A 16,652-nucleotide genomic window follows, 5' to 3' on the forward strand; every position below is an offset into this window, starting at 1 on the left:
AGTGACCATAGCGGGTCCTGAATTCCATCTTTAGAATATTAGAGTCCTTAATCTTCAACTGGTGATACCCAGACCTCAAATCAATCTTAGAGAATACTCTAGCTCCTTGAAGCTGATCAAATAACTCATCAATGCGCGGTAAAGGATATTCGTTCTTTATTGTTACCTTGTTCAACTGCCTATAATAATTGCATATCTGCATAGCACCATCCTTTTTCTTCACAAATAGAACCGTTGCACCCCAAGGTGACACACTAGGCCTAATGAACCCCTTACCAAGAAGCTCCTGAAGCTGCTCGTTCAATTCCTTCAACTCTGCTGGTGCCATACGATACGGAGGAATAAAAATAGGATGAGTGCCTGACACTAAGTCAATACCAAAATCAATGTCCCTATCGGGTGGCATCCCCGATAGGTCTGCAGGAAACACATCTACAAAGTCTCTCTCTATCGGAACAGACTCAATGGTAGGAGTATCAGCACCAACATCCCTCACAAAGGTCAAATATGCCAAATATCCCTTCCCAACCATTTGTTGGGCCTTCAAATATGAAATCAACCTATTGAGGACATAGTCCAAAGAATCTCTCCACTCAATCCTAGGCAATCTCTGCTTCACCAACATCACATTTTTAGCGTGACAATCCAGAATCGCATAACATGGGGCAACTAATCCATGCCTAGAATCACATCAAAATTAACCATACTAAGTAGTAAAAGATCAACTCTCATCTCCAATCCTCCCATGGTCACCACACATGACTGATACACACGGTCCACAATAATAGAATTGCCCACCGATGTAGATACTTGAACATGCGTAATTAAGGACTCACGAGGCATATCCAAATAACTATAAAAATATGATGATACATATGAATAAGTGGAACCAGGGTCAAATAATATGGAAGCATCCTTGTGGCACACTAAACTAATACCTGTGATCACTGCATCTAAAGCAATGGCCTATGGCCTAGCGGGAAAAGCATAACATCGAGCCTGACCACCACCTGATAGGCCTCCCCCTCTAGGGCGACCTCTAGCTGCCTGAGCCACACCTCGAGCTGGCTGAGCGGGCGGTGAAGTAACTAGTGCGAAAGTCATTGCCTAACCCCTCTGCTGAACTGGACCTACCAAAAGATGAGGATAATACCTCCACATATGTGCAAACTCTCCACACTCAAAGCAAATTTGATTCATCAATGGAAGTAGGGATTGAATCGGACCCCAAGAAGCAGAGTAACAACTAGAAGGACCTGGTACAGACGAACCCTAAACTGATAGAACATGGGATGAACTCTGAGCTGGGAGGGCACTAAGAGATTATTGACCCGGATAAGCACTGTATGAACCATGGCTAGCGGATGCACAATGATGAACCGGACAAGCCATCTGAGCGGGCCTATAAGGATGACCTCTGTTATGGTGGGTTGCGAGAGGCCGGGGCTGAAGTAGGGGCCGAGGTAGGGCTCGCGCTACAGCTAGGGAAGTACCTGTGGAGCCACCAGTTGCTCCAGTGGAGGAGCAGGTTCTGGATATTGTTGAACCCTTGGGACCAGCTCAGACACCAGCAATACCTATTACTATACCTGGTCTTTAGGATACTATGGCCCAGATCTTGAGTGTGCATACGAACTTGGCTAAGGCAGATTTGATAATAGTTGCACTGACTACCTCACAGGATGGGGGAAGAGCTCCCACCACCCATACTCAAAAGCGGGTAGCTCAGGTTTATCATACATCGGGGGGTTTTCCAATGCAACTAGTTTTTGCGGTGCAGGCCAGGGTTGGGCAATTATTGACTGACGAAGAGCAGAAGTGGTTAGAGCGATTTCAGAGGCTTCGTCCTCCCTAATTCAGTGGAGGAGAGTCAGAGGATGCCCGGGGTTTTCTTGATTAGTGTCATCGGATTCTTTGCACAATGGGTCTTATGGACTCCAATAAGGTTGACTTTACTACTTTTCAGCTAATGGGCCCAGCTAACAGGTGGTGGCAGACCTATGAGTCAGGCAGACTAGTTGGCGCCGCACCACTCACAAGGCATCAGTTCTCAGTTCTCTTCTCAGAGAAGTCTGTTCCATAGACTCGCAGAGAGGAGTTGTGTAGGGAGTTTGAGCATCTACGCCAGGAGAGCATGACCGTGACCCAGTACAAGATGAGATTTATGGAGTTGGCACGTCATGCAATATTTTTGGTTCCTACTTAGAGGGAGAAGATCAAGAGCTTTATTGATAGATTTAACTATGGTCTACGATATGGTTTAGCTTGAGAGGTCGATATAAATGATAGGTTTGACTAGGTGGTTGAGATTGCCAGGCGTTTGGAGAATTTTCGTAGGCTTGAATGAGAGGAGTGGGAGGCCAAAAGGCCCCGTGGTTTAGGTGGTATTGGTGGTGCCTTGTTTGGAGGCCAGTCACAACACAGCTGAGGATGACCTTATAGGGCCGCTCAGGCATCTTGTCAGATTCCTCATGGTTTCTTAGTTAGTCACAGTTCATATAGTGCTTTCCCAATTCAATAATCATCCAGACCTCTGACTAAAGTCCCATAGTAGGGCACGCAACCTATGGTTTTAGCACCAGTAGCTACACCGACCGCACAACTATCTAGGGGTGGGGCTCAGTCGTTTTGAGACCACTCTAGAGGGAGAGATTAGTCAGGTGGAAGATAGGACCATTGCTATGCATTTCCAACTAGGCTAGAGGTAGTTGCTTCTGACACTGTGATAGTAAGTATTGTTTGAGTGTGCCACAAGGATGCTTCAGCACTATTTGACACGGATTCTACTTATTCTTATGTGTCATCATATTTTGCTTGTTATTGGGATATTCCTCGTGATTCTTTTGATGTTTATGTTCATGTATCTACACCGGTGGGTGATTATATGATGGTGGATTGTGTATATCGATCATGTGTGGTTACTATTCGGGGGTTATGAGACTAGAGTTGATCTTTTATTGCTCAGCATGGTTGATTTTGAGGTGAATTTGGGTATGGATTGGTTATCTTTGTACCACACTATTCTTGATTGTCACTATAAGATTTTGATGTAGTCTATGCTAGGGTTTCTAGGTTAGAGTAGAGAGGTTCACTTGGTCACAATCCCAGTAGATTTAATTCATTTTTAAAGGCTCAACGGATGGTTGAGAAGGGCTATTTGGTGTATTTGGACTTTGTGAGAGATGTTAGTGTTGATACTCCTACTGTTGAGTCAGTTCCATTAGTAAGGGGTTCTCAGATGTGTTTCCTACAGATCTGCGGGGTATGCCACCCGGCAGGGATATTAATTTTAGTATTGATCTGGTGCAAGGCACTCAGCCCATCTCTATTCCACCATATTGCATGTCACTTGTAGATTTGAAAGAATTGAATGAATAGCTACAAGAATTGTTTGATAAGGGTTTAATCAAGACTAGTGTGTCAGCTTAGGGTGCATCAGTACTATTTGTGAAGAAGAAAGATGGTTATTTGAGGATGTGCATTGACTACATACAGTTGAACAATGTTACCATTAAGAAAAGGTATCCACTACCACGTATTGATGATTCATTTGATGAGCTTCAGGGTAATAGGGTATTCTCGAAGATTGACTTGAGATCGAGTTACCATCAGTTGAACGTCAGGTCTTCAGATATTCCTAAGACGACTTTCAGGACCCGTTATAGGCATTATGAGTACTTAGTGATGTCTTGTTGAGAATTGGGGTTTCGATGATTAACAAAGTGTGTCTAGTGAACATGTGCTAAGAACCAAGTCCTCAAGGTGGCTGCTGATGTGTGCTAAAAACCAAGTCCGCAAGGTAGTTGTTGAATGTTCTTACATGGCAGTAACATTTATACAAAGTTACTATAGTCCGAGATTTCTGGACATGGCTATTTGATGCGATAAAGACTGTTGTCCAAGAATATCTGTTCGCGTAAGTGATAGACAGGAGTCACAAAATTCACGGAGTCCTTGGAGCTTTAGGATTGCTATCAAACAAGAAGTTGACTGTGTGTAGGACTTCCAAAGATCTCGTAGTACTGGTTAGTTTAATACTTTCCCTGTGAATTGAGAAGATTATCCTTTTGCACATCAACTAAGGAACAACATAGTGTATCTCGAGTTCAACACTCAAGCCGTTCATCAATGTCAGTGTTCTTCTTAAGTCTGTTAGTTCATGTGTATTAGGAAATCGAGTTGTAATCAAGATGTCATTCATAACCTATTAGTTGGACTAATTGTTTGAGTGTTCAAGTTAGAGTAACTTGTAATTTATTCAAATAATTTAAGTAGGAGAATTGTGTGATATTAGTTTATAGGTCTTGTAATCAGTACATTTGGATCATTTGTTCTAGTGAAGTTGAAGTTAAAATCCTATATGGTAGGCCATGATTTTTGCACCTTTGATCAGGGTGATTTTCCAAATAAAAAATTGATGTCTTTGTTATTTATTATTTCTTTCATTTACGTGTAAGGAGTAAGGCTAAGAACCACGTTCTTTAGTAATTTAAGAAGGCACTCAAATTAATAATTGGTATCAGAGTGATTCTTTCAATCGTGGTTAAAACCTAGAGAGAACTTGGAAGCAAAATGAGTGCTCCACCAGGAATTAATGAAGGACAGACAACTACTAGACCACCTCTGTTCAACGAAAAATACTACAGTTGGTGGAAGGCATGAATTGAGGATTTCCTAATGGTTGAGGACTATGAACTATGGATAATAGTGAATTGAGACCACTAGCTCCCACAAAACAAAATGGGCAAAATGAAATTGTTCCAAAAGACCCCTCTGAATTTGTAGCAGCAGATTTCAGGATAATGGAAAACAATGCAAAGGCCAAGAAGATCCTCATCTGTGGACTTGGTCCTGATGAGTACAACAGAATATTTGCATGCTCCAATGCAAAGGAGATCTAGGATGCATGATAAACTGCTCATGAAGGAACAAATCAAGTGAAGAGATCAAGGATAGAGTTGCTCATGAGGAATTATGAGCTTTTCTCTATGAAGGAGTCTAAACCTATTCGGGAAATGATGACTAGGTTTACTATAATAACAAATGAACTGAAGTCACTTGGAAAGGTATTCACTTCTAAAGAATTAGTTAGCAATGTTCTAAGGATTCTCCCTGCTTCATGGGAATCAAAAGTCACAGCCATCCAGGAAGCAAAAGAGTTGGATAAGATTTCACTAGATGAGTTGATTGTAAACTTAAAGACCCATATGATGAGAAAGTTGGAATTGCGCAAGGAGTAACCAAAGAGGGATAAGGCCTTGGTTCTTCAGGCATCCAAAAAAGATGAGTCTAACAATGATGAATTGGACCTAGAAATGTTTGCTAAGTTCAAAAAGTTCATGAAGAACTCCAAGAATGCATCTAAGAGAGAAAACACTGGCAAACGTAAGCAGATTGACAAGTCTTCATATGATGGGTGTTACAAGTGCAACAAGATAGACCACATGGTCAAAAACTGTCCAATGTGTGAAATTGAATGGAAGAAAGAAATAGTTGAAAAAGAGAAAAGGGAAAAAAATGAAAGAGCGGGGCCTAAACAAAGGCAAAATCCTAGGCAAAGGATTCACTAAGGCCAAGAAACAAGCCTTTCTAGCAGCATATAAAGATAGTGGAATTGATAAAGAGGAAGATAAGGAGGAAGAGGCTATAAGACTTTATGTTGTGATAGATTCACACAAGGCAGTTGAAACACCCCCTGTAGAGACTAGGAATGCACATCGGAAGACCCCCTCCATCTGATGGACATCACTATGATGAATGGAAGATGCGTATGGAAGTGTTCCTTCGGTATATTGATTTTGATCTATGGATAATCGTTAATCATAAATCAATTACACCTACCAAAGTGGATAGTGATGGAAACAAGAGTATCAAGAGAGAGGAGGAATATGATGCTGAGGATCGTCAGATGATCCAGCAAAATTCAAAGGCAAAGGATCTGCTCTATAAAAGTCTACCAAGGAGTGTTCTCTATAAAGTGTCCTCTTGCATCTCTGCTCATGATATATGGAGGACGTTGGAGTCTGATTTTTGAAATGAAAACATTGAAGTTGCGCTAATGGCAATTGAAGAAAGCCATTAATGAACATAAAACTCAGAGGCTGAAGATGAAGCAAATCAGGTAAATATCTCTAACTTGAAAGAAAATATCCATGCTCTGTTTAAAAAGCAGTTAATGGCCATAATAGTTACCATGATGAGTGAGATGGATAGGTTGAGTGCTAGAAATGATCGGTTAATAAGCAACATTTCATGTGTTAAGCTTGATCTTAAAAAGCTTGAATATGACAAAGATGATTTTGAAGGATATGTCAAAAATCTTAAGAACCAAGTTCTTGAGCTTTCTTCTAATAACGAGCAGCAATCTGCGGCATATGGGAAGGGAATGATGAGTGATCAGCAAAACAATCTTGAAAAAGAACTGAAAGAGTTCAAAAATAGTATTTATGATGCTAACTACAGGAATAAAGTACTGCAAGAGAACCTTAAAAAAGCAAAGTATGAGCTATCTAGGCTAAGCAAGTGGCATAGATCCTCGGATGCACTAAATTGGCTAAATGAAAATTGCAGCACTAATAAATCAGGAATGTGGTTATACGAAACCTGTACCTAGGTATGATTCCATGTATGTAGGAATTTCTAATAATAAGATGTGCACTCAGTGTGGGAAGGTAGGACACTTCAGAGATACTTGTCGTGCCTTAATTCATGCTAAGTTCAAAAAGATCTTTGGGTTACTTAAAGATGTGGAGAGGGAAGAAAAACCCACAATCAATTCTCTTGTTCAAACCAAGTGGATTAAGGTCAATAAGAAAAGGATTGTTAACACTCTCCCCTTCTAAGCAATAAGATATTTGATTCATCCTTTTTCCTATAATATGGGACCCAAGCTTGTCTAGGTTCCCAAGACTAACTTGTGATTTTTATTTCAGGCTAAGGTGAGAGAAAACAATCAAGATTGGTATCTAGACAGTAGATGCTTAAGACATATGACTGGTGAAAAGAAAAACTTTCTCTCACTAACAGCCTTCCAAGGAGGGAGTGTCCTTTGGAAATAGGAAAAAAAGGACAAATAATAGTTATTGGTACGGTTGGTAAGTCACTCTCGCATGCTATAGAAGATGTGTACTATGTAGTGGCACTTAATCATAATCTTCTCAGCATTTCTCAAATGTGTGATAAAGTCAATGAGGTAAAGTTTAATTCTAAAATTTGTATTGTCACTTAGATGGATACCGATGAAATTGTTCTGAAAGGCAAGAGACAAAACAATGTCTACAAGATATCTATTGTATCGCTTCCTCAGAGTAAGCATACATGTTTAAGTGTAGTGAAAGATGACTCACTATTTTGGCATAGAAGACTGGGACATACCAGTCTATCTCAACTCAATAGCTGGCAGCAAAGAAACTGGTCCTTGGGCTACCAAAAGTTTAGTTCACATCAGACAAGGTTTGTGATGCTTGTGTCAGAGATTTACATGTAAGGTCATCCTCTAAATCTATGAAAGTTGTTAGTACCTCCAAACCCCTGGAAATTCTTCATATGGATCTATATGGACCAATGAGAGTTAAGAGTAGGGGAGGAAAAAAGAATGTATTTGTGATTGTTGATCATAAATGGACCTTGTTTCTAGCATCTAAGGATGAAAGTTTTTTTTGCGTGTTTGTCAGAATAATTCAACAGAAACTAGGGAGTGTTGTATCAAGTATAAGAGTAGACCATGGGACTGAGTTTGAAAACGCTAAATTTCTTGAATTTTATAGCACTCATGATATTGATCATAACTTCTCTGCACCTAGAACTCCACAACAAAATGATGTTGTGGAAAGAAAAAATATATCTCTAGAAGATATGGGTAACACTATGCTAATTGCTAGTGAACTGCCTAACACCTTTTGGGATGAGGCAGTCAATACTGCTTGTTACTTGTTAAGCAGGTGCATGGTCAGACCCATTATTTAGAAGACTCCTTATGAGTTACTTCGAGGAATAAAGTCTAACATCACTCACCTAAGAGCCTTTGGGTGTAAATATTTTGTACACAACAATGGCAAAGAAGCTCTAGGTAAGTTTGATGAAAAAGGTGATGAGGGAGTTTTTCTGAGTTACTCACCACATAGTAAAACTTACAAAGTATTTAATAAAGAACTATGTGTTTAGAAGAAAGTGTTCATGTTATTTTTGATGAATCTAACAACATGGCTGAGAAAGGCTTGTAGGTGGAAGACTATGATATAGGGCTCACTGATGAAGGAACTTCTGGAGAATCTGAACAACAACCTGAAGGGGGGTCAAGGAATCCTGAGGGAGATGAGAGTGGCCAGGAAGAGCAATAAGAAGAGGGAGCTACACTGACTGGCACTCAAACAAGTGAAGTTGCACCCATTGGCCCTGTTCCTTTGGGTCACTCATTTCCTGAACCATCTCCGAGTATGCAAGTTAGGCCATAAAAACATCAAATATCACACCCCCTTGATAGTATCATCTCTGATTCAAATGTAAGAGTGCAAATCAGGTCAACTTTGAGAAATCTGTGTGCACTCACTGTATTTCTCTCAAAGATTGAGCCTAAAAACATAAAGGAAGCCTTAAAGAACCTAGATTGGATAATAACCATACAATAGGAGCTAAATCAATTTGAGAGAAGTAAGGTCTGGCATCTGGTGCAAAGACCCAAAAATAGAACTATTATAGGTACCATATGTTGCATGAGCAAGAAAATATCACAAAAAACAAGGCCAGACTGATGGAATCTATAAGAATGCGAATTGCTTTTGCTGAACACATTGAGTTCACTTTATATCATATGGATGTGAAGAGTGCATTACTGAATGGTTACCTGAAGGAGGAGGTATTTATTAAACAGCCCCTGGTTTTGAAAGTGAAGAGTTCCCTAACTATGTTTTCAAGTTAGACAAGGGATTGTATGGACAGAAGCAGGTTCCAAGAGCCTAGTATGAGAAGCTCTCAAAATTCCTCTTAAACAATAACTTTGTAAGAGGTAAAGTGGACAACACATTGTTTCTGAAGAACATAGGAAAGAATTTTCTGATTGTGCAGGTATATGTGGATGATATTATCTTTGGGGCTACTAATGAAGCAATGTGCACGGAATTTACTGAAATAATGGGCAGTGAGTTTGAATGAGCATGATGGGTGAATTGAATTTCTTCTTAGGGCTGCAGATCAAACAGACACCTACTGGAACCATGATCCATCAGCAAAAATGCATCAAAGAACTTTTGAAGAAATTCAACATGGACTCTTCTAAAGTCAATTGACACTCCAATTGTCATTGAAACAAAGCTAGATCTAGATGAAGAAGGGAAAATTGTGGAATAAAAGTTGTACAGAGGAATGATTGGATTACTATTTTATCTCACTGCAAGAAGGCCTGATATTCTGTTCAGTGTAGGACTATGTGCAATGTTTCAGGAAAATCCCAAGGAGTCTCACCTAAAGGAAGTCAAGAGAACCAAACACATTGATATCAAACATTACTTTCTGAGAGATAATGTTGAAAAGGGTAATATCTCAATAAATTTCTCTAAAATTGAAAATGAAATTGCTGACATTTTCACTAAGCACTAAGTAGGGACCATTTTGAAAGAAACAAACTAGAACTGGGATTAAAAAATAACTCCAACTCGGTTTAAACCCCATGATTGGCTAGAAAAGAAGTCAATATATGTAGATAGTTGAGTATCAATTGCTTGATTCAGTCGCATACTTGTTTTAAGTATACACACTTGCCTAGAAAGTCTAGCTGATGACTATGCTTTATGATACCAACTTATTGTTCTGGAAGCTTATTGCAGAAATGACTAAGGAGTTGCAAAGGAGTTGGTTTTTGGACTAAAGTACGTGCCATCTTGTCCTAAATTATTGGAACTTAATAACTAAAATTACTACTACACTTAGACTCCCTAATCCAGTTAACATCACTCATAATTGTTGTCAAAGTCAAGGATCAAGGGAGAATCCTAATGTAATTAGAGTCCAATAAATTCTAAAAGTCCAGTGGTCAAAAGTAACCGTTATTAGAGTCCCATTACAACTCAAATCCTGTTACTTTCTCTCTTCTAGTCAAATTAGGACTACCTTCTTTGAAAGACCTCTTGTGGTACATCTCTCAGACCTCGGTGACCCTAAACAAGAACCAAAGAAAATTCTTTATCCTCTCACCATCATGACTAAGTCCAGCCAAACCCCCTCGAAAGAAAAACCATCATCTAAGCCTGGAGCTAAACCCAATATTATAAAGTCCAAGCCAAAGAAAAGTGTAAAACTAGCTAGTGATTCTGAACCTACACTTGTTGCGTCTCCACCCATGCCCTCTACTGTACCTGCACTATCATCCTCTGTTGCAGTTATGCCTGTAATTTCTACGTCCACTGTACCTCTATCTCCAAAACCAACTTTCCACGCACATGTATCTGTCTCACAAATTACCTCCAAACCCACTAAAGTCAAGGCTACTTCAAGGAAATCAGTAAAGAGTGGCAAGGTAGTGGATCCTGCTACTGTTAAAGAGGAACCAAAAGTTAAGGCGGCTCCTGCTCAGGGGGAATCTGCACTCGTCAAGGATGATCAGGTAAAACCTCATCCATCTAAGCTTGATGTTCTAATCTCTGCAATTGAAGTTTCCCTGTTAGAAGTTGTTGCATCACCGAGTGACACACCACATATAGAGAGTATTGTTATAGAGAACGAAGTAGTAACTCAGGACAAAAACTAGAAAACAATTGATGACCTACCTGTTGTTGAGGGGGAAAGTGAGAAAGAAATAGGGGATAAAGAGAGTTCTAATGGAAGTTCCTACAGTTGGACTGATGATAAGGATAATGAGGAAGTTCTTGAGGAGGGAAAAGAAGAAGAAAATAAGGAGGAACAACTGTTGCAGGAGAAAACCCAAAGTACTGATGAAAAGAAAAGTGAGAATAAGGGAGAATCAGGTGAAGAAAATAAGGTGATGTAGAAGAACAACTAGATGAGCAACTGGCTGATTCTGAAGAAGAAGAAGAAGAAGAAGAAGAAGAAGAAGAAGAAGAAGAAGAAGAAAGTGAGGGAGAAGGTGACTCTGAGGGTGAGGGTGATGAAGATGAAAAAAAAAGTGAAAATAAGGGTACTGAATCTGAAAGTGAAGAGGAAAATGCCAGTGAGCAATCTGAAGGCTCTATGGCTATTGGGAATACTGTCATGGCCCCTTTAGAATAAGTTCATAAAGAGGAAGGATCAAAAGAACCCAGGCCATCTTTAACTTCTTTTGTTGGAGATGAGGAGGTTTATAGTAATGAGGATTATTTGCCTTTATCTTAGGTAGGGAAAAATGACAGGAAGGCCTCTATAAAACCTACAAGATCAGTTCCACAGAAAAGAAAGTAAGTGGCTCCTCCTACTAGTATTCCTCTCACCAGGAGCAAAAGAAAAGATGTTCATGAACAAATGATCAAGGAGTGTAGGAGTGTGAATAAATCAAGAAAGAAAACTCATGTTGCTGAAACTGTAGTTGAGTTGGATGAGAAGGATAAACCTGGTCCTTCTCTAAGGGCCAAGAAACCACCAGTGAAGAAGACTACTGCTAAACCCACCAAGGCAACTGCCACCTCTCAGAAGACAAGCAAAGGGAAGAAGAAAAGGGTTGTGTCTGATATAGTTGACATGTTGACTGAGTTCAAGAATAGAAAAGTGTTGAATGGGAAGATAGTTGCCAATATTGATGAAAAAGACATGGCCTAGTTAGTGGAAAAGCTTGAGTTGCAGGGATGGACACATATGTTTGTTAGATTCCACTTATATGTGTGCCTGCAGTGGTTGAGTTTTATGCAAATTTTTAATTTGATGGCAAGGTAGTAAAGAGTTCTGTGGGAGAATTTGAGATGGAGTTTGATGCTGAAGAGCTTGGGTTACTACCGAACATTCCTTCCCTAGGATTTGACAACTATCTGAAGAAGTGGCTTACTATAGACAATGATATGGACACAGTCATTGTAGTTACCGGAAATTTCTCCTAAAAGTTTGAGCTGGATTCTCCCCAGAAGGTGTACAATATAGACATGAAACCTTTTCACAAACTGCTATTTCACTTTGTGAACTCTTGCATTCTGCAAAGATCTGGGAGAAAGCATGAGTCAACCCTGCTTGATATGGCTGTAATGTTGTTGTTGGATACAGGTAGAGCTATAAACCTTCCCAACATATGACTAGGGATGCAGACATCTTCAAGCCTAAGCATGTTGTGCCTTATGGCTTCATGCTAACTAAGTTGTTTGACAAGCTCAATATAGCCTTGCCCGAGCTGAAGTTTGGGAATCATAATGATGTTATGGATGCTGTCACACTCAACCAGTGTGGTTATGTTGAGATCAAGGCTAGAGGGCCAGCTGGTTCTACCATCTTGCCTGGGAGCAGCAGGCCAGCTGAACTTTCTAAAAGATTGGAATTGGATTTGGAGGAGAATGCAAAGCTTAGGGAGAAAATGATGAGCTATGAAAGGAAACCATGCAGCTTAGAGTGGAGCTCGGAAAAGATGGAGAGGCTCATGCTAAATAGATTTCCAACCTTGTGAAATACTTGACCCCCTCATCTTCTTAAAATTGATCATGGTCCTTTACCCCTTGTCTCCACTCTGTCTTATTAACCTAGTGGTGCTTCATTTTTTGTTTTTCTTGTTCTGAGTAATTTGCAGGATGTTTTAGTTTATTTTATTTTAATATTTTAGTTCAAGGCCCTGGGCTTATGGTTCTATACTTACTTCTCACATAGTTTATATCATCAGCATAGTTCATTTGTCTTGATATTTATTGTGCTTGTGTTGTAGCCTCAATGGCATGAATCTTTCATTAACTGTTCTTAGACTATCTAACAACTTTTTATTTTTTTGATGATCTCAAAAGGGGGAAGATAAAGTTAGGGGATGATTTACATGCTCTGAATTAGGTCCCAATGTGTTTGTGTTTGTATTGTGTTGTTCACATGTTGTTATTGTAGGGATGTGAGTGTTTACGAATGCCATTACCTAGTTCATGCGAACAAAGTTTGTCATTATCAAAAAGGGGAATTTGTTAAGAATTGGGGTATTGATGATTAACAAAATGTGTCAAGTGAACGTGTGCTATGAATCAGTTCCTCAAGGTAGATGTTGAAAGTTCTTACAAGGCACTAATGTTTACACAAAGTTACTACAGTCAGAGGTTGCTGGAAAGGGAATTTTGATGCGATAAGGACTATTGTCCAAGAATATTTGTTTGCATAAGTGATAGACAACTGTCACAAAATTCGCGGAGTCCTTGGAGCTTTAGGATTTCTATCAAACAAGAAGTTGACTCTATGTAGGACTCCCAAAGATCTCCGAGTACTGGGAAGTTAAATACTTTCCCTGTGGACTGAGAAGATTATCCTTTTGCACATCAACTAAGGAACAACATAGTGTATCTCGAGTTCAACACGCAAGTCGATCATCACTGCCAGTGTTCTTCTTGAGTCTATTAGTTCATGTGTATTTGAAAATCGAGTTGTAATCAAGATGTCATTCATAAACTGTTAATTGGAGTTATTGTTTAAGTGTGCAGGTTAGAATAACTTGTAATTTATTCAAATAGTTAAAGTAGTAGAACATCATATTTCATCCTTTTCTGGATACCTTCATTATTGTTTTCATTAATGATATATTGGTGTATTCAAGCAGTCGGGAGGAGCATGAGCAGCACCTGAGGATTGTGCTCCAAACTTCTAGGGAGAAGAAGCTATATGCTATGTTCTCCAAGTGCGAGTTCTGGTTAGACTAGGTGGCATTCTTGGGCCACGTGGTGTCTTGTGAGGGGATTAAGGTGGATTCGAAAAAGATTGAGGCAGTTCATAGTTGGCCCAGACCTTCCACCGCTATAGAGATCCGGAGTTTCCTAGGGTTGGTTGGGTATTATTGTTGTTTTATGGAAGGGTTTTCATCTATACCAGCCCCATTGACTAGGTTGACTTAGAAAGGTACCCTATTCAGGTGGTCAGACGAGTGTGAGGAGAGCTTTCAGATGCTAAAGGTTGTCTTGATTGCAAGCTCCAGTTATGGTTTTGCCTTCGAGGTCGGGTTCATATACAGCCTATTGTGATGCTTCACGGGTGGGCATTGGGTGTGTGTTGATACAGGATGGTAGAGGGATTTCTTATGATTCACGTCAATTAAAGCCCCATGAGAAGAACTACCAAGTGCACGATGTGGAGTTGGAATACATTGTTCACGCCCTCAAGATTTGGAGGAATTATCTTTACAACGTGTCTTGCAAGGTGTTCACGGATCACAGGAGTCTCCAGCATCTACTCGGGCAGAAGGATTTGAAATTGAGGTAACCGAGGTGGTTAAATCTATTGAAATACTATGACATCATCATTCGTTATCATCCAGGAAAGGCTAATATGGTGGCCGACGCCTTGAATAGGAAGGCGAAGAGCATGGGGAGTCTTGCTTTTATTCAAACTAGGGAGAGACTGTTAGTTTTGGATGTTTAGGCCTTGGACAACATGCTTGTGAGGTTGCATATTTTGGAGCCTAGTAGGTTTCTTACTTGTGTTGTATCACGGTCGTCCTTGTTTGAGCGCATCAAGGCGAATCAGCATGATAATCCCACTTACTTGTCCTAGGGAAACGGTGCAGCACGGTGATACTAAGGAGGTGACTATTAGTGATAATGGGGTACTGAGGCTTTAGTGTTGGATTGGTGTTCCTAATGTGGATAGTTTGAGAGAGTTGATTCTTAAGGAGGCCCATAGTTCGCGGTATGCCATTCATCCGAATGTCGCGAAGACGGAACCGTGATTTGAGGCAGCATTATTAGTGACAGAGGAAGACGAAGGATATTGTTGAGTTTGTTGCTTGATGTTTGAAGTCTCAACATGTTAAGTATGGGCATCAGAGATATGGTGGTTTGCTTTAGAGGCTAGATATACCGGAGTGAAAGTGGCAGCATATCGCTAAGGATATGGTTGGGCTGCCACGGACCTTGAGGAGATTTGATTTGGTGTGGGTCATTGTGTACAGACTGACCAAGTCTGCACACTTCATTCTAGTCATGAATATACTTCAAAAGAGTTGGCTCAGATTTATCTTAGAGAGATTCTTTGCCTGCACGGTGTTCCTGTGTCTATTATCTCATATCGAGGCACTCAATTTACATCGTATTGTTGGAGAGCAGTGCCGCGTGTGTTGGGCACATATGTCAAGCTGAGTACGGCATTTCACCCCTAAATGGATCGGCAGCCCGAGTGTACTATTTCGATTTTAGAGGACATGTGGTGAGCATGTGTCATTGATTTTTTTGGCCATTGGGATGAGTTTCTACCATTAGCAATGTTCGCCTACAACAACAACTATCAGTCAAGTATCCATATAGCTCCGTATGAGGCCTTATATGGGAGACAATGTCATTCTCCGATTGGTTAGTTTGATCCCATGAAAGATAGGCTATTGGGAAATGATCTGGTTCAGGATGCTTTGGAGAAGGTTCTACTTAGAGTTTTCCCCATGAAGGGTGTGATGAGGTTTGGGAAGAAGGAAAAATTGAGCCATCGGTATATTAGTCCTTTTGAGGTGTTAGAGAGAGTTGGAGAGGTGGCCTACAAACTTGCCTTGCCACCTAGTTTATCAGGAGTTCATATAGTATTTCATGTTTTCATGCTCCGAAAGTATTATGGGGATCCATCACATGTATTAGACTTTAGCACAGTGCAGTTGGACAAGGATTATACTAATGATTTGGAGCCGGTAGCCATTTTGGAATGATAGGTTCGAAAGTTGAGGTCCAAGACTATCGCATCAATGAAGGTGCATTGGAAAGGTCAGCCGGTCGAGGAGGATACTTGGTAGACTGAGCGAGAGATGTAGAGCAGATATCCTCACCGTTTTGATACCCTAGGTATGATTCTAGAGTTGTTCGAGAATAAATATTTGTTTAAGAGAGGAAGAATATAATGGCCCGCCTGTAATGACCCAACTGGTCATTTTTCTTTCTAGATCCTTGTTCCCCTATCTCAGACTTCCAGTATATTCTTTTACTATTTTATGACTTGCGGGGATGATTGATTTGGTTTTGGAAGGGTTCGTGTTAAATTCGGAACACTTAGTTCCTTAATAGTGGCTTAAGGTTGCCAAGTTTGAATTGAGTAAATGACCATAGAACCAGGATTTGATAGTTCCAATAGGTTCGTATGATAATTTTGGACTTGGGCATGTGTTCGGATTGATTTTTGGGTGATCCAGGAGCATTTCACTGCTTAATGTTGAAAGTTGGCACCTTGAGGGTTTTAGAGTTTCTTAAATTTGGTTTGAAGTAGACTTTGGTATTATCGATGTCCGTTTCGGATTTCGAGCCTAGGAATAGGTTCGTATGATGATTTATGACTTGTGCGCAAAATTTTGCATCGTTCTGAGTTGTCTAAGTATGATTCGTCGCGTTCGGAGCTAGTTGAAGAAGTTTGATGTTCATAAGTTGATTAATATGGTTTTAGGGTGCGATTCTTAGTTTTGATGTTTTATGTGTTCTAAGGCTTCGCGAAGGTTCGTGTTATGTTTGTGGAGTTGTTGGTGTATTTGGATAGGGTCATGGGTGGCTCGTGTGTGTTTCAAACCACCCAAAGTTATGTCTAAAATAGCAGCTTCT

The 16,652-nt window shown here is 40.2% G+C and overlaps 2 protein-coding genes across 2 annotated transcripts; both read left to right on the forward strand.

The window, feature by feature from the left end:
• The first annotated feature begins 4,964 nt into the window (after positions 1 to 4,964).
• On the forward strand, positions 4,965 to 5,570 carry LOC138902402 (uncharacterized). The gene is made up of 2 exons (XM_070190268.1): positions 4,965 to 5,189; positions 5,271 to 5,570. The coding sequence occupies exons 1-2, from the start codon at positions 4,965 to 4,967 to the stop codon at positions 5,568 to 5,570; spliced, it is 525 nt and encodes a 174-aa protein (XP_070046369.1).
• Positions 5,571 to 5,710: 140 nt separating this feature from the next.
• On the forward strand, positions 5,711 to 6,034 carry LOC138902403 (uncharacterized). Its single transcript, XM_070190269.1, has one exon. It carries the CDS (start codon positions 5,711 to 5,713, stop codon positions 6,032 to 6,034), a length of 324 nt encoding a protein of 107 aa, XP_070046370.1.
• The last annotated feature ends 10,618 nt before the right edge of the window (positions 6,035 to 16,652 follow it).

The sequence above is a fragment of the Nicotiana tomentosiformis genome, chromosome 12 (genome assembly GCF_000390325.3).
Source record: "Nicotiana tomentosiformis chromosome 12, ASM39032v3, whole genome shotgun sequence".
NCBI lineage: Eukaryota > Viridiplantae > Streptophyta > Magnoliopsida > Solanales > Solanaceae > Nicotiana > Nicotiana tomentosiformis.

Excerpts from the sequence above, each read along its gene's own strand:
- LOC138902403 (XM_070190269.1), top strand. The coding sequence starts at position 5,711 with ATGCACATCGGAAGACCCCCTCCATCTGATGGACATCACTATGATGAA.
- LOC138902402 (XM_070190268.1), top strand. The coding sequence starts at position 4,965 with ATGAGGAATTATGAGCTTTTCTCTATGAAGGAGTCTAAACCTATTCGG. Across the intron at positions 5,190-5,270 it reads TTTCACTAGATGAGTTGATT|GCATCCAAAAAAGATGAGTC; the intron begins GTAAACTTAAAG and ends TTGGTTCTTCAG.